Below are 21750 nucleotides of genomic sequence, written 5' to 3'. Positions count from 1 at the left end.
CAGAAATAAAAAGGATTGTATTAAAATTCAATAGCAAAAAAACAATCTGATTAAAAAATAGGCAAAGATTAACAGATGGCCACCACATACATGAAAAAGTGCTCAACATCACTAACCATCAGGGAAATGCAAATCAAAATCACAATAAGATACTACTTCATAGCTGTTAAGATGTCTATTATCAAAAATACAAGAAATAAAAAGTGCTAAAGAGGGTGTGGAGAAAAGGGGACCCTGTGTACTGTTGCTGGGACTGTAAATTGGGGCAGCCACTCTGAAAAATAATATGAAGGTCCTCAAAAAATTAAAAATAGAACTGCCATATGATCCAGCAATTCATGGGTATTCTGGGTATTTATCCAAGGAAAACAAATACAATAATTCAAAATAATATATGCACCCCCATATTCATTGCTGCATTGGGGTATTTACAGTAGCCAAGATATGTAAGCAACCTGAGTGTCCATCAGCAGATGAATGGAGTAAGAAAATGTGGTATATATGTACAATGGAATATTATTCAGCCATAAAAAGGAAATCCTGCTATTTGTGGCAACATGGACGGACCCTGAGGGCATTATACTAAGTGAAATAAGACAGAAAAAGACAAATGCCATATGTCCACATTTGTATGTGGAACCTACAAAAACAAAACAAAACAAGTTCATAGATACTGAGAACAGATTGGTGGTTGCTGGAGGGGAATGGAGGGTGGGTGAAACAGGCCAAGGAAGTCAAAAGGTACAAATTTCCAGTTATAAAATAAATGTAAGTCATGGGGATATAATGTATAGCATGAGTGTAGTTAATAATACCATATTGTATATTTGAAAGTTGCTAAGAGAGTGGATCTTAAAAGCCTTCATCAAAAAAATTTATAACTATGTTTTTAAAAAAAAGATAATAAGAGAAATGCTATGACTAATTGTATTCCAACAAATTACATAACCTAGAGGAAATGGTAAAATTCCTAGAAAGGCACAAACTGCCAAAACTCAAGACTCAAGAACAAATAGAAAATCTGTATAGACCTATAACATTTAAACAGATTGGATTAGTAATCAAAAAACTCCCACCAAAGAAAAATCCAGGACCAGAGGGCTTCCCCAGTGAATTCTACCAAATATTTAAAGAATCAAAAGCGATCCTTCCAAACTTATAAGAAATAGAAAAGAAGGTAACACTTCCTAACAATTCTACAAAGTCATTATTACTTCAGATTTCTTATTACAAAGCTAAATTAATCAAAACAGTGTGGTACTAGAATAAGGACAGGCATATAGACCAATGAAATAGAATTGAGAGTCCAGAAATAAGCCCTCATTTTTACAGTCAATTGATTTTCGACACAGATGCCAAGACAGTTCAGTGGGGCAAAGAACAGTCTTTTCAGAAATGGTGCTGAGACAAGTGGTTTGGTTATCCACGTGCAAAGAATGAAGTTGGACCTCTACATCAAATCATGTATAAAAATTAACCCAAAGTGCATCAAAGACCTAAATGTAAGTGCTGAAACTACAAAACTCTTTAAAAGAAAACATTTGTGTAAATATTCATGACCTTGTATTAGGCAGTGATTTTTTAGGTACAATACCAAAAACATAATCAACAAAAGAAAAAATAGATAAATTAAACTTCATCAAAATTAAATTAAATTTTTTTCTATAAGCAATATCTTCAAGCAAGTGGAAAGTCAGCTCACAGAATGGGAGAAAAATCATATATCTGATATGGAACTTGTATCTAGAGCATATAAAGAACCCTTACAACTCCATAAAAAAAGACAAATAATTCAATTTTAAAATAGGCAAACAATCTGAATAAACATTTCTCCAAGGAAGGCATACAAATAACCAAGAAGGATATGAAAAGATTTGAGCAACGTTGGTCTTATAGAAATGCAAATCAAAACCACAGTGAGATGCCACTTCACACCCACTAGAATGGCTACAGTCAAAATGACAGATAATAAAAAGTGTTGACAAAGATATGGATAAATGAAACCCTCAGACACTACCAGTAGGAATGTAAAATGGAGCAGCTGCTTTGGAGAAAAGGCTGTTAGTTCCTCAAAAGATTAAACCTAGAGTTACTTTATAACTCAGCAATTCCACTCCTAGAACTACATGTATACCCAGTGAAAACATATGCCCATACAAAAATGTCAACACAAATGTTCACAGCAGTATTATTCATTTAGCCAAAAAGTAGAAACAACCCAAATGTCATCAACTGATCAATGTGCAAATAAGAAGTGGCATATCCATACAATGAAATATTATTTGGCAATAAAAAGGAATGAAATACCTGATATAAACAGCATATATTGTGGTTCCATTCATATGAAATGTCCAGAATAGACAATCTATGGAGATGAAAAGTAGATTAGTGATTACTAGGGAAACATGAGGTGAGGGGATGGAAAGTGACTGCTAATGAATATTGGTTTCTTTTGGGAAAAAAATATTGTAAAATTAGATAACGATGATGATCACACAACCCTGTGAATATACTAAAATACATTGAATTGTGTACTATGAGTGGGTGAGTTACATGGCATATAGATTATATCTCAGTAAAGGTGGGTTTTTTAAGAGATAGTGGTGGCTTGAACTACTATGGATTAGTGTAGATTGAGAGAAGTGATGTGAATCTGTATATATTTTGAAGGTAGAGTGAGGAGGATTTTCTGACATATTGCAAGTGGTGTGAGAGAAAGCAAGGACTCAAAGATTTTGCTCTGAGTAACTGGGATGATGGAATGAGCAATTAAAGTAGAGAAGACTGGGAGGTGCAGTTTCAAGTACTAAGTTAAACAATTAAGTTTGGATGTGTTGAGATGGAGATGTCAAGTAGGTTGAAGGAATATATATATTATATATAGATATATATATAATTTTTAGTGTGTATACATATACATATCATTTGCCCATGTATATACATATATACATGTATACATATACACACACACACACACACACACACACACGAATGACATATAATGACAAATCCAGACAGTAAATTGAACTAGGATTGCAAAATTGGGTATTAACATACAGATAGAATTTAAAGCCATGAGAATGGGTGAAATCACCAAAAGCGTATGGAGAGATAAAGAAGAGAAGATGTCTAAGGACTGGCCCCTAGAACAGCCCAATATTAAAATGTTGGAGAAATGAGAAAGAACCAGCAAAGAAGACTGAAAGAGAAAACCAGTGAAGTAATGGGAAAATCAAAATTATGTGCTGTCCTGGAAGCTGAGAAAGTGTTTTGAGGAGGAGAGAGTGGCCAACTGTGTCATATGCTGCTGAGAAATCAAGTGAAATAAGGACTGAGATTTGACCATTGGACTTAGCAACCATGCAGCCATGGGTGCCTTGCTAAGAGCAGTTTTGATGAAGCTAAATAGAAAAGTCCAATTAGAGTACATTTAAGAGAATTTAAGGAGATAAGTTTCATGTCTACATACTAACAGCAAAAATCAAAAATGCAATTTTTTAAAAAATACTATGGCAATATAAATAGAAAGTATCTATGAAGAAAACCTAGCAAAAGATGTGCCAGAGGCCCTTTATGGAGGAAATTATAAATCTTTATTGAAATAGAGAGCTGTGTTCTGTCAGGCTGCTTAATATTGTGAAGATATCCTTTCTCTCTGACTCAATCATAGTGTAATTTCAATCAAAATCCCAAATGTTTCTTAATGGAATCTGACAAGCCGGTTCTAAGCTTTATATGGAAGTGCAAAGAAAAGTCAAAGAGCAACAAGGTAGAAAAACTTACTCTACCAGATATTAAGATTTACTACACAGCTATATCACTTAAAAGAGTGTGATATTGGCACAGAGGTTTGACAGACAGGCCAAGGGTACAGAATAGAAAACTCAAAAATAGACCTATACCTATTTGGAAATTTGATGTATTACAAGTAGCATTGCAGATTAATGGGGGAAAGGGTTAACTTTTCAATAACTGATGTTGGGGAAATTGGTTACCCATAAAGAAATAATAAAATTAGAATAAATTATATTCCCAGTTCACATCAAACACAAAAATCAATTCTCTGGTATCTTAGAGGGACTGCTCTAGATGGGAGCACTCCTAAAAAGAGCACAGAACAAAACATCCAACATATGAAGAATGGAGGAGGAGGAAAAAGAAGGGAAAGAAATAATCATCAGACTGTGTTTATAACAGCTCAATAAGCAAGTGAGGTCAGACAGTAAGGTAGTAAACAAAAATCAATTCTGGATATAGTAAATCCAATAAACTTTTATAAGAAAATACAGTTCAGAAATCCTCAACTGGCAATACCCCCACCCAGGGGATGTTTGAAAATGTACAGGAGTATTTGGGTTGTTATAATGACAGGAACAGTGCTAAAAGCATTTGGTACTCAGGGTCCAGGGATGCTAAGTGTCCTGCAGTGAGAGCCAGACCCACATAAAGAATAATTGCCTTACCCTGAATGCCAGTAATCTCCCTGCTCACAAAGAAACACTGTTATAGGAGAATATTTCTGTAATCTTGGGATAGGGAGAATTTCTTTAAAGAAATGCAAAAAGCATCAACCATAAAGGAAAAGAGTAATAAATTCAATTACATTAGAATGTAGTGCCTCTGTTTACCAAAACATACCATAAAATGAAAAGACAAGACACAAAGTGGAAGAACGTTCTTAGCATTCATATTACTGACAACATATTAGTATTTGAAATATACAAGCTTCATATGACAATACCTAAAAAAAAATTCCAGAAGAAAAATGGGCAGAAGATATGAACAAGCTTTTCACAGAAGAGGAAATTTGAGTGTCAAGAGACATGAAAAGATGCTCAGCCTCATTAGTAATCAAGGAGATGCAAATTAATACCACAGTGAATGACCCTGCACCCAAAACATGAAATTCCATTTTAATTAACCAGATTGAAATAAATAATGTAAATTAAATAATACTAAGTTAGTGAGGATGTGGAACACTTATGCTTTTGGCAGGGGTGTATATGGGACAACCAATTTGGGAAACAATTTGGCATTATCTAACAAATTTGTACATATGTGTACTTTACAGTTCATTGATTCCACTCCTAGAAACAGACCTTAGAAAAACTTGGGCAAGTGTAGTATAAAGAAAATTTATAGCAACATTGCTCAGAATAGCAAAAAAAGAAAAAAAGAAACAATAGATGTAGAATATCTCTCTCTTGTGGTATACTTACAAAATGAAATATTAGGCAGCAATGAAAATGGATGACCCACTGCTGGATGTAACAATGTGAAAGGTTTGCAGACACAATTTTGAGTAAAAACAAATTGCAGAATAATTTATATGATACCAATATTTACAGTTCAAAACCAAGCAAAACTAAAGAGTTTATTGTTTAGGGATATGCATATGTGTAGGAAGACTATAAGGAAATGTAAGGGAGTGACTTTTAAAGGTTCATTAATGTGGGGACTTCTGGGAAAAAGGGTGGTGGCTGGAGAGAAGCAGCAGGGAGCTGCAGTGGTGCTGAAAATATTCTAATAAGATGGATGGTAGGCTCACAGGCATTTATTTTATTATTTTGCTTCATAACTTATATGTTAAGTATTTTTTTCATATAGAAATTACATACAAATATGATTTACATATATTAAACATTTTGTACATACGTCAATTCCATCATTTCTTTAAAGGAAGAATGGAGGAGAACTCTCTCCTGACTCTTCAGCTGCTGTATCTGTTCACAGCAGCAGTGTTACCTTCGGACACACAGTTCTCCTGATCTCCTCACACTGAAGGTCATGGAGCCAAAGGCAGGCTTCAAATGGCAGTATGGCCCTTCTCCAGCTAGGTCAGGAATTCAGGAATAAGCACTCCCTCTCTCACGATCAAGGGTGTGCTCAGTCCCTGGGCCTGCCGTCATTGTCATGGGATAGCCATTGAGAGAGCCAGCAGAAAACCCCACACACTTTGCCATGGGGGGGTCTCTGAAGGTGGGGAGTGGGAGGGTGGACAGAAGGCACTGGACTGGTGCCAGAGAAACCGGGTTGCCTTCTAATGGCATCCACATTAGCTCATGTGACCCTTAGCAATTCATTTCCCTTCTCCAGGCTCCACTTCCTCCCCTGTCCTCTTCAGGGTTTAACTAGAATGCACTTTAAAGGTGGTTCCAGCCTGACACCCGAGGATTCTTGGTCCACTTGAGGGGAAAACAGTTTGCATATTCCTAGTCTCCAGGCTGGTGAATAATGAAGCTTCTCTCTACTGATCAGAGTTTTTGGAAGTATTGCTGAGTTGGTTCTCTGATAGTGTGGAGAAATAAACACACGTGCATCTACAAATGGCCATTCTTGAGGAAGAAACATCCATTTGCACAATTAGCCCTAAGAATATAAATGGAAGTAGGAGTAGAACTGTCTTCAAGCTTGTGCAGCTTGTCCCCCTTCGCCAGACTGCCTTTGAGTACAGAGGTTTCAATCCCTTCGTGCATCACCTTCTTTAGGCGTTCTTCCTTACGTGCACATTTTGATGGAGAAAAAAAGAAAACGGTCTTTTTCAAGTTTTCCCCACCGACCCTCCCTTACGTCTGCAGTATTCCTCTGCTTTATAACAACCACTATCTCAACCAGAAGAGACTTGCATAATAAGCAAAATGAGCTTTGTCATTTGGGGGCTGGACTAAGGGTTAAATTAAAGAGACAACTGGCTAGAATGAGGGGAGGAACAGCAGCATTTGTGCCATCTGCTTCTCACTTTTATTCCTGCCCACTGTTTGTCTCCCTGCCCAGGGCTGCTGAGCTGCAAGGCTCTCCAGGCTCCTGGGAAGTTCCAAGTAGTGAGCCGGGGCTGAGGTAACCTAACTTCCCCTGGACAAAAGATGTTTCAAGCTCAAATTTGGAACTGAAAAGGAAATCTAAAATGCACAAGTCATTTTTTCATCACTTGCAAATAATCACTCTCTCCTTCCCCAAAATCTTCTAGGCTTATTTAGAGCAATATTTTGCTCTTAGAGCTTTTTCTTTCCTTTGGGCTATAGTTATTTTGTTTTGCTTTTCTCAGCAGCACTTTTGAGGAACTTCTTTTTTAAAGGAAAGAGAGACTATGTGTTTCTTTGGGTGAGTCACTGTTCTTCAGTCAGTGCTGGTGAGAATCTGAAAGATTAACAAAGATTGCCAAGGGTGGCTGCAATCCAGTACCCAAATGCTCACATAAGTTGCCTCCCTTTCCATTTCAGGGTGAAAATAATCAGGGACAAGAAGAGGAGGGGATTTATGTGAATAAATAAGATACTGTCTTACAGCCAAAGCAACATTCAGATTCTCAGCTGGCAAAGGAATTCTTGAGCCTGATCTGTAGTGGAAGCATGAGCGAACTGCTGAATGGAATGCAAAGAAAACCCTGGGCTTAAGCTCCGTTCCAGTCAGTCTACAGAGTCTCAGAGCAGTACTATTCCTGGAAGGCAAAGTGCTTGCCCACGCACTACCCTACCCCCAGCGTGAGAAATCCAGGGCCTCTGTGACTGTGCCCGCACCCTGCCTCCTATTTCTGCAGTCCAGTTGCTTTGGTGAAATGGGAGTGTACAATGCCTATCCATGAAGGACCACTCTGAAAGTGATTTATAAACTGTAAAGTACTAGGGGATGTCAGGTGGCCCTGTCACTCACCCATTTCTATTGTATACTGCACTCCTTCACTTGTCTTCTCTCATTATTGGACAAAAGCCACAGAAATCTGTGGTAAGAGGTCAGGCCCTGCATATAATCACTCATTCCAAGTCCCAAGGCATAGAAGCATAAATCGACCTCAATTCTAGATTTCCCAGTCTACACATGGAGAGCATTTGCCAATCAGTAACCTCACAAAGATGTCATAGAATGGTCAAGAAATTGCCTTCAGACAGCTTTTGGTGGAGGGGAGAGCTTTAAAGCCTTTTGAAGGAAAACCTCACAATTTCAACATGCTGTTATTACTTCTGCATTGAAGTAAAAACTCTGGTATTTATATAACCTTTTATTCCAATGTCAGAAATTTGATGACTCCTCATGGCTCTGCCATGAAGTGAGGAGAAGGCAGTCACGCTGTAGGTGCTATAGCCAGTGAGGTGCTCTGCCCAGAGTGACTGGAAGGTAAGATCAAAAAGCCAAGCACCATCCACTCTGCAGACTAGGGCATCCTTGGGCTGTATTAAAGGACTGCTATCCCTCCCCAGCACCTCACCCAAGCTCTACATTTAGTAAACAGAGGAACTTGAAATCTGTGATAAAATTACATTAAAAAAAAGAACTTCATCATTCCATTCACTCATCTGCTGGTTATTTGAGTATGTACTTAGCAGCACTTTCCAGAACAGAGTAATCCCCACATAGAGACAAAGATAGGTCTAATACCAGGGCATGGTGGGGAAGGGGTGTTGCACTCCTTCCCTCCCTACCCTCCTTTTCCCAGGGCCCATCCAGCTGACAGGTGCCAGAAGGCAAGAAATGTTACCAAATGTTAGTTTCCAGCCCCAAAGAAGCTGTCACAAAAGGGAGACAGAACAAGGCAGCTCTTAAAATCCTTCAACTGAGGGATGTAGCGAGACCTATCTAATTACACAAAATTAGAAACAGTTTAACTTGTTGAGAATGTGCTACATGTGAAATGAAATAAAATGACACCTCTGGCACCCTGTAATGATACTGTATTGGGAGGAAAGCACAAAGCATTTGTTCACGCTATCAGTAACACCAGTTTTTCTCATCCAACATTTTCGACATATCTGGTTTTAATATGGTGGTCTAAGTGAAGTAAGTTAACTTTTCACCCACTGTTCTGGCCCTCCTTTTCTTTCTTCCCTGTACAGTTCCATTTGTGTTGGCATTGTCCTTCTCTCACCCATCTCTCCCCAAACTAACAGAGGGAGAAGAGGATTATGCTGAGAAACTTTGCTTATCTCTGGGCTCTTGATTATTTCACTGTTCAAATAGCACTAACAATGATTTGAAAGCAAGATTAGTCTTTGTTCCAGCTAAAGTCAACAGATTTTAGCTTTGTCCTTCTATGTAATTTGTTAAGCTACCAACACTGAGTAAGACCTAAGTAATGGATGAGTCATAAAACATCCTGATTTTCCAAAATTAGGGAAAGATCATCTCAGTTACTCTTAACTAGAATGCTCCAGGAATCTTGTATCTGCCTAACTGGTTTCTAGCTAACACAGGAGTTACTTGACCATTTGGGGCCTGTGTTGGCCAAAAAAAAAAATACTTGGTGATTATGTACCAAAGGGGTTTACAAAATTGGTGTATTTCCCATGAAAATGGAATTTTCAAACTACAAAATGTGTTTTCTTCTACACATTCCTTGTCAGAACAGAAAAAGGATTTTACTTGCCCAGAACCAGGAAAAGATAGTAGGATTTTGCAAATGGCTATGATTAAAAGCTAAAGTTTAGGGGGTTTTTTTTTGTGCTCTAATACAGAAAAGGTTACTAATATTTACTCTTTTTTTTTGCCTTCTTTAGATTTGTGGCTCACACGACTTTGCAAATAGCAAAATTTGTAACTCTAAACTGACAGGGATTGTCTACTGTGATTATAAGGTACAATTTAAATTGTGCTCAATCTTGACTCTTTTTTAGACCTTTCCCTGTGTTCTAAATTCTCTCTGAATTACAGATTGTACTTGGAAGGAGATAGGCGTGAATGATCTACAGGTCCCCTGAAAGGTGCAGTCTTTCAGATGGCTTCTGATGTATTTTTCCTCTCTCTGAAAGCAATCCAACAGGGAACTTCTATAGCAAATGTTTTAACCCCAAGAAATGACTAATAATGGGACTTTTCATGCCCTTTGGCAAGCCAGTGGGGGTGATGATTTGGGCCACGTGTACCATTCAGTGCCTGAAACATCACAAGGATGTCTGTCTGTGTAGGGCTGTTGCCCACTGTGTGGCGCCATGAAGGGGCTAGCAAGAAGTGCTATCTATAGCCTTGACCTAAGGGAAGCTCCATTTTTACTACATCCACAGTCAGCAAGCAGTCATTAAGCACATAATATGTGCAAAGCCTTGTTAGGTTTCTGTAACTTTCTCTGTAATGTGTTAATAGATTTATTTTTCCAAGTGCTCTGGGATTTCATCAATCATTTACTGACTACTACTGTTTGTAGGCATGGTGCTGGGGATACCAAGATGAATCGAAGGTGTTACCTGACTTACAGAGCTCAGAGTACAGTGTGATAAAGAAAAAATTACAATGGGGTGTGAGAGTACAGATTCCTTGCAAAGAGTTTTGTGAGCGTAGAGTAAGGAATGACTAATTCTGTCAGGAGGGCATAAGAAGTGCTCACAAAGGAGATAATATTTGACCTGTATCCTAAAAGATGGGTAGGATTTCACCAGGCAGACAGGAGAGGATCCCAAGCAGAGGGAACAGCATGTGCAAAAGCTCATTAAAGCATATTATAGAGAGGGAAAATATAAGTTGTACTAATGTTGAGTTTGGATTTTATTCTCATTATTACATTGCCCTTTTTAAATATAGGACATGATATTTTAAGGCAATGACAAGTAAAGGCCTGATAGTTTGGAAGTTCTCCTTATTATGCTGTGATGCTTATCTAGTGTCTTGCACATAGCAGGCCCTCAATAAATGCTTGCTGAATGATGAGTTCCATATCTCTTTCCATGCATAAATTACTACTCTATCAAGGATCAGCTTACAAAGGAAAGCTTCTGCCTGTGACTTAGGAATAGATGTTCACAGTTCTGCTGTCACCCCAGCCTCCTCTACTCTTGAGAAGTATGTCTCTGCCATTGGACCTTAATTGCATTTATGAGCAGGAAAGGCTGCCCTTGCTTTGAATCCTCAGTAACACATATTTCTACTTGGAGGGCCCCTATATAATTGGAATCCAAAAAAGTACCATTTGAGCAGGACAATCCTCATGTTGATGACACAGGGGTGGGTATCCTAGGAACTTCAGTGATACTGGCTAATATGGATAGGTACACCTCCCATTTTAAACTTTATAATAGAACCTAAACATGATTGATCAAACACTTTAAATGGCAATAATAAAGATATGGGTTGTCTGCACTGAACAGCCTTGACAGCATAACGTGGTACTGCCTATTCTTTTTTGTTAAGAAAGAGAAGATAAATTTTTATTATTTTTATAAATTATGCAATAATCTTTAAGGTAGTAGTAAAATTTTTGCCTTGAAATTCACTAGAGAATAGATGACAGAGAATGTAGTTAGACATAAAACATTTGCAAATCATATGCAAGTACACTTGTAACCCTTTCAGTGGGTTTCTGGATCCAGTCTTTGGGAAAATTCCCACCAGGGAATCTTGTTTTACTGTGAATCTAAAATGTATCAGAAGTATGCTTCTTTAGTTCCAAATCTTGGGAGCTATGTGACTGGCTCTTTCAGGCCTGATTTCTATAGCCATACCTTTCTAGAGGCCACAATAGCAGGACATAGAATGTACTATCTTTTGGCCCCTGTGCTACACTGGGTAAATTCTTTCCACAAATGATTGAGTGCCTCCTAGAGCCAAGCACAGTGGTGGGGTCTATGTATACAGAAGTAAATAAGATAGCTACAGCCCTGCCCCATGTCTCCCTCAGCCCAGTGAAATGGCATGGACTCTTTTTTGGGTCATGGTCCCTTTTGAAAACCTGATTCCAACTGGCCTTGCATTACTTAAATATTAGGGTGGTGGCTTCCCGCTTCCCCAAAGAAAGGCAAGAACTTTTGTCCCTGATGAATGAAGTCTGGTGAGAGCCAGCGTAGGAAGTTATTCTTTCTAGATGTTCACCTTTATCCTCTTTTGGAGCCTGTAGTATGGCAGAAAGGACATGGGCTTTTGAGCTAATCAGCTGGGGACTTTGATCCTCTAACTAGCAGTGAGACCTTGGGTAATTTGCCCATCTCTCACAAACTCAGTTTCCTTATCCCTAAAACAGTGCTCCTCATATGCACTTTGCAGGGTGACATACCAATCCTATGGGATGAGGGCCATACCTTTATGACCTCATTTAACATTAATTGCTTCCTCATTCTAAATATAGTTACATTGGGGGGTTAAGGATTCAACATATGATTTGAGGGGAACACAGTTTAGTCCATAGCAGAGTGTGTGTGTGTGTGTGTGTGTGTGTGTGTGTGTGTGTGTGTGTGTGTGTGTATTTAATCACTCTGGCGTTTGTATAGACAGTAGATTAAAAAGGTGTACCAGTGGAACTAGAGAGACCAGTTAGGAGGCTGTTGTGGTAGTATGGATTCCAAACACATCTTGAAGATAGAACCAACAAGGCTTGTTGATGAATCAGATGTAGGGGTGAAAGAGAGGGAAGTGTCATGGAGGACCTCAGGGTTCTTTCTTGGGCAGCTGGGTAAATGATTGATTGTATAAGGGAACACCAGAGGAGGAGGTATGTGTTGGGAATGGAGGCATCAGTGCAGCTCATCTGGTCTCCCTCCCTCCAGTCTTTCCATCCATAAGCCATCCTTCATGTCAGTTATTTTTGAGCAATGCAACATTAATCATGCTATCCCCCTGCTTCAAGTATAGATGTACACACACGCACCCGCACACACACACACACACACACACACACACACACACACACACACACACATATACCTCCAAGAGCTTACAGATCCAAAACTCTTAGGAAAGTACACAAGATCCTTCTGGATTAGACCCTAATCTATTTTTTCCACTATACTCACCCTACCCCTGCCCTGAATCATGGTTTAGTCAAGCCTTTGACCAAGATATTGCTTCTACTAGGAATGTCCTTCCTCCCACATGGCTGCCTGATGAAGTCCTAGTCTTCCTTCAAGTTCCAACTCCCACCTCATCTGTCTGTGACATCCTCCCTGGCCTCCTCTCCCCTCCAAAGCTAATCACTTCTTTCTCTGAGATCTTCTAGTACCTGACACATTGAGTTATCTGAGACCTTATCATATTGCTTGTAATTCATTTACTCATCTGTTTCCCCAGCTAAACTAAATGCAAGGGTAAAAACTGTTTCTGATCCTTCTCCCCAGCCCAAATTCATATCCACAGGGCCAGGAAACAAGAAGGTACTCAAAAATAATGATGGTAATAATAATATCAAACACTCATTGAGTGATTACTATGTGCCTCGCACATTCTAAGTGCTTTAGATGCATTTACTCATCTATATCCTCAGCAATTCTATTATTATCCCCATTTCACAGATGGCTCTCCCAAGTTGGCAGAATGAATAAGTAGCACAGCCAGGATTCAGACCCAGGAAGGCTGGCTCTAGAGTCTGAGCTCTTCACCACTGCACTGCACAGCTTCCCAGTGTCTGTTGTTGCTCAAATGATTGGCTGTTGCTTTTCAGACTCTCTTCCCAACAAAGCAGTCTTCATCTGTTCTCACCCCACTGTTTCCCTGTGTCGTTTCCTTGTATCCTGGGAGCTGCTATGATGATGACACCAGAGAGTAGGGGGATTACTCCACTAAAATTAGAAGACACAGCAGGAAGAGAGCTACAGAAACACCCCCTTCCTATTCCATCTTTCCTTTCTCTCCAACTGCCCCACTCCTCAAGCACTGCATACCTGCTTCCTTCTGCCTTAGAAGAAGCCAAAGAATTTTCTTCCCTCCTAGTCTCCTTTTCAACTCTACTTGGCTTCCAGCTCCTCTTTGCCCAACGTTTTATAGTATAGGAACTGGGCTTAGCTAACTTCTGCAAACTGTAGTTCACACACAGACTCAAATTGAGTGTGTGCCCTGTAATGCCCCCAGCTGGGCCTATCTCATTTTGCTCTGTCTGATATTTTGTTTTGTTTTGTTTTGTTTTGTTTTTGAGGGGGAGCAGGGTTTTTGGTTCTGAGTCCCTCAAGAGAGAGAGAGGTCCCTGCTGTTTAACTCTGAGCTAGTGCTAACTCAGCTCCCAGGTGGGGCCCTCACCACCACCCCCAGACTAGTATTTAGCAAATACAAAGACGCAGGCAGGGTAACAACTGCACAGCTGTATTCACTCCCCCCACTGTGCATTACCTCAGCATTTAGGGAATGCAGGATTTAGGGAACTGATTTTGTGCTATTATGTTTAGATTTTGAGAATTTTTAGAAGGGTAAATGTGATGGAAGGTAAAAGCATGGTTCCTGGGGCCAGATATATCCAGCACTTACTATGTGACCCAAGGAAGTCGTTTAACCTCTCTTTGCCTCAATTTCCTCATCTGTAAAATGGATCTAGTATAGTACCTACTTCATAGGGTGTTTGTAAGGATTCAATGATTCAACTCATGTGAAACACTTAGAACTATATCTGGTACATAGTAGGTGTTCAGTAAACATTAGCTGATATTATTTTTTAAATACAGTATAGTGACAGAGAAGAATAGGACAAATGCACATATTCCCACCATTCAGAATTGAAATTGGTTAAGATTTCATCTTAGCTTTATGTCTTTTCTTAAAAATAAATTATTATAGATAAGTTGAATATTCTGTGACCCTCATCCTCAGTCTTATTCTGCTCTCAGCTCCCTGAAGGCATCCATCGCCATAAATTTGATGTGTATCTTTCCAGTCCATTTTCACAGTAATCAGAAACAAGATGGGGGGGTGAGTGGTTTATTTTTTTATTTACACAAATGGTACTATAATGTGCATATCATTTTGCAACCTGCTTTGTTCACTCAATGGTGTTTTTGAGATCTATCCATACAGATCCAGTTCAGTCCACTTAATAGCTATATATATCTTGTTGTATGGATATTCTATGTTTTATGTATCCATTCACATCTGTAGGGACATTTGGGTCAGTCCAGATTTTTTGCCACTGAATTGTCACTTGCAGTGAGCATTCTTGCACTTGTCTCCTTGAGCATATGTGCAAGTTTCTGTAAAGCACAAAGCTACAAATGGAATTGCTAGGTCATAGTGTATTCATTTACAACTTTCCTAGACACTGCAGGCTGGCAGAGGCAGTAGAACACAGTGAACCAGAGCATGACTTGTGGTCCAATAAATCTAGGCTCATATCCCGGCTCTATTATATCCTAAGCTGTGTGACATTTAGCAGTTCTTTGTGCCTCAGTTTCCCTATCTGTAAAATGAGGAGAATAGTGCATACCTCATAGGGTTGTTGTGTGCATTAAATGGAATAATGCATGCAAGGTGCTTTAGTAACTAAAACAGGGTGAGCTATTATACTTTTTTACTATATTTTATCACATATCTTCCCCTCAAATATGAGGATAGACCTTTTGTAAAGTATAGATGTGTGAATAGAAAAAACACTAGGATAGTCATTTCAGTGTTAACTATTGTTAGAAATGTGAGTGATCTCTTTTCTGTGTACTTTCTCATATCTTTCAAGTTTTCTACAAATGAAATGTGTTACCTTTGTAATTAGACAACAAAAGCACAGTAAATGCAATTTTAATGGAAAAAAATTTAAAGGAGTTGAGATTTTTTTCAAAAAGAATTTCCCATCTGTGGAGCAGAACTGCTACAAGAATAGTGAAAGAGGTATAATGAGTAGCTTTATAAAAATTAAGGAACAATCTAAATGCCTACCAATAGAGGATTGGTTAAATATAGTATGTTGTGCAGGATCTTAAGATAAAATGGTTAAGTGAAAAGAGCAAGTACAGGACACTGTGTAGAGGATGTTACCATACTGTACTAAAATCATTTTTTTTTTGCTTAGTTATGCAGTCTATCTCTTGAAAGAATCACAAAAATGCTGTTAAGGGAACTGGGTGTCTAAAGCATGGCAGAGATTTATTCTTGTACTAAATATCCTTTTCTATCTTTGAAACGTTGTACCATGGACATCTAGTACTTATTCAGATTTTTAAAATAAAATACTTTTAAAGTAGCATATGCTAGAATTTAATGGACTTTTTGCTGTTATTGTCAATATCTCAACTGCCTTTAATCTAATCCAAAGTTAGAGGGAAAAGGTTAGATCAGGGCCCTAACTTGCCCTGGCAACCAGCTCAATAGCCTATATTGCTACCAGCTATCCTGCCACCCCACCTCCAGTGCAAATGATTCAGTTAGCCAGGTGCAGAAGGGTGGAAAGCGGTTCTAGGAGAGCATAACAGCCTGAAAAAAGGTGTGGCTGCATGTGTGTGTCTGTGTGCAAGTACAAGCAATTATGTGAAAAATGTAAGGCAGAAAATGGTAAGAGATGTAGCTAGAGAGGTATGTTGGGGCCAGGCTATGGAGCTAACATTTTATGAGTCATGCTAAGTATCTGAGACCCTCCTACCAAAGAAGTGGTGTCACTAAAGGGTTTATAGTAAGAAAGTAACAAGATATAATTCATATTTTTGAGAGTTTACATGGGCTGCTGTACAAAGGATGACTTTGAGAGATAGGAAGAGTAACTCAGAAGCTGTTAAGAGATTATGAAGCCTGAATTACAAATGCAAGCTAGAATTTGAACCCAGGCTTGCCTGACTCCAAAGATAAAATGTTATTTCTTCATACAGCACACTGCCTAAAGAAATGAACAACTGAGTTCCTTTGTACCAGCTTTCCCTACACTAAGAGCAGAACTGTTACCAACAGATACACATCTTCATTTACATTGATAAGAAAAGGAAAAAGCTCCCTCTGAATAAATCCTGTGGTCTCACAAAAGCAATTCCTTGTGAGGAATTCCACTGAAAATATGCTGGCACCTTTCTGGTTTGGTTATTTTCATTAAGTACTCTTGCTTATAACATCTTGGGAAAACAAGAAGTTTGCATCTTTCCTTGTTCTTTAAGTACTTTGCTTTACTGTTAGTATAATTTACCCAGTATGGTTCACACTTTAGGTATTGAAACGTTTAAAGAAGGATATCATCCACGGATTCCCAATTTCCAAGAAATTTGGAATATGAATGCCACTAACATTGTAATTAACATATTTTAATCTTTGAGGATACAAAAGGCAATTCGTGAATCCAGGGTGGCTCCAGGTCAATGGTAAGAACATCATTATCATAAGCTCCTAATAGAAAGGGCAGGGTTTATTCATACTGTATCTCTCCTCAGTGCCTACTACATACCAGACTTTCAACAAATTAATGAATGAATAGGTTAATAAATTGTAGAGGATGGTAGCAGTAGACTGGATAGATGCTTCTGATCTTATAGTTTTCCTAGTACCAGCTTACATGCCTTTCTTTTGCTTCTTTCTCCTGTACTTAGAATACAGAGTAGCAAGTCTGAGAAGATTATCTACAGGAGCTTTTTGGCAGGGAAGAGGGAAGAAATCATTGAATGACCCTTAAGTTTTTTGAAACAACTTATCAAGATACAATTCTCATACCATAAAATTCACCCATTTTAAGTGTGCATCTCAGTGGTATTCAGTATATTCACAAAGCTGTGTGATCATTACCACTAATTCCAGAACATTTTCATCCTCCCTAAAAGAAATCCCATACCCACCAGCAGTCAATCTTCATTCCTCTCCCCTCAACCCTAGCAACAACTAATCTACCTTCTGTCTCTATAGATTCACCTATTCTGGACATTCCATAGGAATGGAATTCTGTAATATGTGGTCTTTTATCAGCGGCTTCTTTCACTTAGCATCATGTTTTCAAAGGTCATCACCTTGCAGCATATATCAGCACTTAGTTTCTTTTTATTACTGTATAGGAGCTTTCTGAGCCAGTAGTTTGTGGTTTAGATTATCACAGTATTTCCTACATTTCGGACAACTAAAGGAGTTAATTTAAAACTGAAGAGAAGCCAGCATGAATACAACCCAGAATGAATGCACTTACAGCCATCCTCATCTTTGGCAATAGCACAATTATGCTGAGCCAAAGGTCTGTCTTAACAGGATGGCAGGCCCAATTTATATGTTGTGACCTCCTGCTGGCACTGGTCTAGTCTGGGAAGGGCTCATGGGTGCTGGTGTAATGGGATGAGGCAAGTGCCTCGTAGCTTGTGTTTCTGGCTTGGGCAGAGGTTGGGTGCAATTCATTGTCTTCAGACATCTGAGAAAAGTATGTCGGGGATCTCATAGTTCCATTTGTTCTGTTTGCCAGTGGGCAGAGTACACTGCACTGTACAGACAGGTTAGACAGTTTATTGTAGGCTGATGAAAGCAGATTAAAAAACCATCAGCTTGGTGGGAAACTAGCTCAGAATCCAATCCAAATGTCAGATGAAATATTTACACAGCCAGGAGATAAACCAAGGGAAACAGTGTGCCCTTTGTGTGTGCCTCTAAGTGTGCAGGCACACACAGAGCTGCTGACCATTTGTCAACTTCCAAGATTTATTCTGCTGCTTCTGGCAAGGGACAACCTAATGATTTAATAGCTTGTCAACACCTACACAGAGAAACAAGGACTGGCACTTCCTCATTTCTTATTTTCTTTGCTTTAAATAGGAATTCCTATTCTAAGTCACTGGAACCTGGAAATCAGACTGTCAGGTTTCTCTTGACTTCAGTGCACAGTTCCTGAATATGAGCATGATGAGTGTCATAACTTCTCTGTTATACAAACACAGAGTTGCTACCCTTTCAGAAGAACCCATTGAGTTCATGTCCTAAAGCCTGAGTGTTTGCTTCAGACCGTTGCCATGAGCCAATTTCAAATGGAGTGAAACTGTTTTGTTTCTGTCCCATGAACCTCTTGAATTGAATGCCTGCCTGAGCAATCCAGTGCATAGCTGCCACCTTTACATTTGAGATCGAGAAGTTGTTTAGAGGATTTAGTGGGGAAGAAGACTGGACTTCTTGTGCAAGGTATTATCCTCCAGGCATCCTTTGGCAGTTGTAAGTTCCCTGAAAGCAGGAACCATACCATGTCCTCTTCAACTCAGCAAATTTCACAATGCTTACATAGTACAGCAGCTGGCACACAGTCACCTTACTTGACTGATTTTCAGACAATTCAACTATGACCTAGTGACCAGACTGACAACCAAAGAGTTACACTTTATATTAGAATAATACCTTGGGTACCCTGGGCCTTTATCTCAAAGACAGATAGTACAGTGTAGTATAGAGCTTTACTTCTCAAACTTGAGTATGTATGTGAATTACCTAGGGTGTATTACATCCAAATTCTGATTCAGTAAGTCTAGGGTGGAGTCTGAGACTGCCTTTCTTGCAGGCTCCCAGGTGATACAATGCTGCCCATCTAGAAACCACACTGAATAGCAAGGACCTACAGCTATGTTGTCCAATATGATAACCACTAGCACTTGGAACATGGCTAGTCCAAACTGAGATGTGCTATAAGTGTAAAATGCATATCGGATTGCAGACTTAGTAAGAAAAAAATGTTAAATATCTTAATAATTTTATATATTGATTATATGTTGAAATCACAATATTTTGAATATATTAGGTTAAATAAAATATATTCCTAAAGTTAATTCCACCTTCTTTTTATTGTTGTAATGTGGCAAGTCAAAAAATTTTTAATAACAGAAAATGTAGCTCACATTATGTTTCTACTTACCAGCAATAGTCTAGAGCAGGTAACAGAAAAGCCTCTCAGTAAAGGGCCAGATCATAAATATTTTAGGCTTTTCAGTCTGTATGCTCTCTGTCCCACTATTCAGCTGTACTGTTGAAAACACAAAAGCAGCTATAGACAACACATAAGTGAAGGAGCATGGTTGGGTTCCAATAAAACTTTATTTACCAAAACAAGTAGAGGTGATAGCCTTGAAATCCAACAGCCCACAATCTTGGTGAAAACCAGTGGCCTAGCAGCCACCAGAGGGAGCCAAACAGTGTTAGAGCTCCTTCAAAGCCTCATTTTCAGAAAATTATTATTTGACCTGTCTGGTGGTCCCCTGGAAGAACCCCCTTGCAAGGCTTTCTTTATTACACCTGACCCAAGAGCTTGTTCAGTGTGAAAAACATTTTCCCTGGGGCACTTGTCAAAAACAATTAGAGGCAAATTATTAATTTTACAGCTGCCTGAAGCAGTAGATAATAGTTAGGGCAAACATCAGGCAACCCAAAAAGCTTAAAAGGAAAAGCTACAGAGTAAGATGTCCATACAGGCTTTGAAAAACTCCAACATATTCCTGGGAATCTAGAAGAGCACATGCTCAGAAAGGACCTGAGAAAGGGCTAAGGTCTCACCCATGGCTGACCTTCAAGCTCTGCACAAATGAAGTGCTAAGACAGAGTTATCCCATTGCCTGGCTGAATGTTGAGGTTATGTCTCCCAACATGCACACAAAATCTCTTGGCAAAGACCAGGAGACTTCCTGGTTCCAGGCATTAAAGACTTCTCTGTCCAACTATTAGCCTACTAAGCTAACCAAATAGAGACTAAAGTGGCCACACATGACAAAAAACACAGACTTTACAGAATTAAACTAGAAGTCACTAAACAAACACTGCCAGCAACACCTATCAACCCTGGAGCAGGGGAAAATATGATTTCCAGAGTTACTACATTATACAATTTAAAATGTCCACTTTTCAATAAAAATTACAAGACATGTAAAGAAAAAAAGAAAATATTGTCAATACACTGGAAACATTAATCGACATAAACTGTCCCTGTGGACATGCTGGACTTACTAGATAAGGACTTTAAATCAGCTATTTTAAATATGTACAAAGAATTAAAGAAAATTATAAGAACAATTTCTCACCAAAGAATATCAATAAAGAGACAAAAATTACAAAATAAAATTTAAAAACAGATACAAATTGTGGAGTCAGAAAGTATAATAATTGAAATTAAAAATTCACTAGAGGAGCTCAACAGTGCACTTGAGCAAGCAGAAGAATCAGCAAACTTGAAAATAGGTTAATTGATATTATCCGGTCTGAGAGGCAGAAAACAAAAATAATGAAAAAATCAACAGAACTTTAGAGACCTCTGTGACAGTATCAAGGGTACCAACATATATATAAATGGGAGTCCCAGAAGGAGAGGAGCTAAAGGGTCAAAAATAATATTTGAAGAAATAATGGCCCCAAACTTCCAAGAAGTTCAACAAACTTGAAGCAGGATGAACTCAAAGAGATTCACACTAAGACACATCATAAACTGCCAGACAACAAAGATGAAGAGAGAACTTGAAAGCAGTAAGAGAAAACTCATCATGTATAAGGAATCCTCAATAAGGTTAACAGCTCACTGCTGACCAGAAAGGATGGAGGCCAGGTATTCAAAGTGCTGAAGGTAAATAAAAAAGTCAACCAAAGTAATCTATATCTGGCAAAACTATTCATGAAAAATGAAGGGGAAATAAACACCTTCACAGATAAACTGAGGGATTTTAATGCTGCAAGAAATACTAAACCTGCCCTATAAGAAATACTAAAGGGAATCCTTTAGGCCGAAATGAAAGTTCATATAGGCAAATAGACAGTAATTTGAATCTGTATGAAGAAATAAAGACTACCAGTAAGAGTCACTACATAAGTAAATGTAAAAGTACAAATTTATTTTTCCATGTAGCTTTGTTTTCCTATATGATTTAAAAGAAAACTATAAAGCAATCGCTATAAATCTGCTTTGATAAGTGCAAAATGTATAATGATGCAATTAATATGACAAAAACAGCATAAAAGAGGTGGTATGAAAATGGAGTTGTATAGTAGCAAAGTGTTTGTATAATATTGAGTTATGCTGGTCCAAACAAGATTGATAAAAGTAAAGATGTTAACTGTAATCCCCAGATTAACCACTGAGAAAAAAAATAAACACACACACACACACACACACACACACACACACACACACACACATGCACTTATATATAATACATTTAAATATATTTAAAGTAA

The 21750-nt window shown here is 38.5% G+C and overlaps 1 protein-coding gene across 9 annotated transcripts in view; it reads left to right on the top strand.

Moving 5' to 3' along the window:
• Nucleotides 1-21750, top strand: part of HDAC8 (histone deacetylase 8) — a 296351-nt gene that overhangs the window by 211520 nt on the left and 63081 nt on the right. For 2 of the 9 annotated variants that reach the window (XM_057495522.1, XM_057495523.1), the window contains exon 10: nucleotides 9489-9566. The exons of 6 other annotated variants lie outside the window; for them this stretch is intronic. In XM_057495522.1, coding sequence (XP_057351505.1) covers nucleotides 9489-9566 — 78 coding nt within the window. Of the gene's footprint in view, nucleotides 1-7220; nucleotides 9429-9488; nucleotides 9567-21750 lie in introns of those variants that run through there. One more of the 9 variants, XM_036890953.2, reaches the window with a different exon arrangement.

Source organism: Manis pentadactyla, chromosome X, assembly GCF_030020395.1.
Source record: "Manis pentadactyla isolate mManPen7 chromosome X, mManPen7.hap1, whole genome shotgun sequence".
Taxonomy (NCBI): Eukaryota; Metazoa; Chordata; class Mammalia; order Pholidota; family Manidae; genus Manis; species Manis pentadactyla.
Note: the sequence above shows the minus strand (reverse complement) of the source record. Positions and strands in the feature narration are given on the sequence as shown.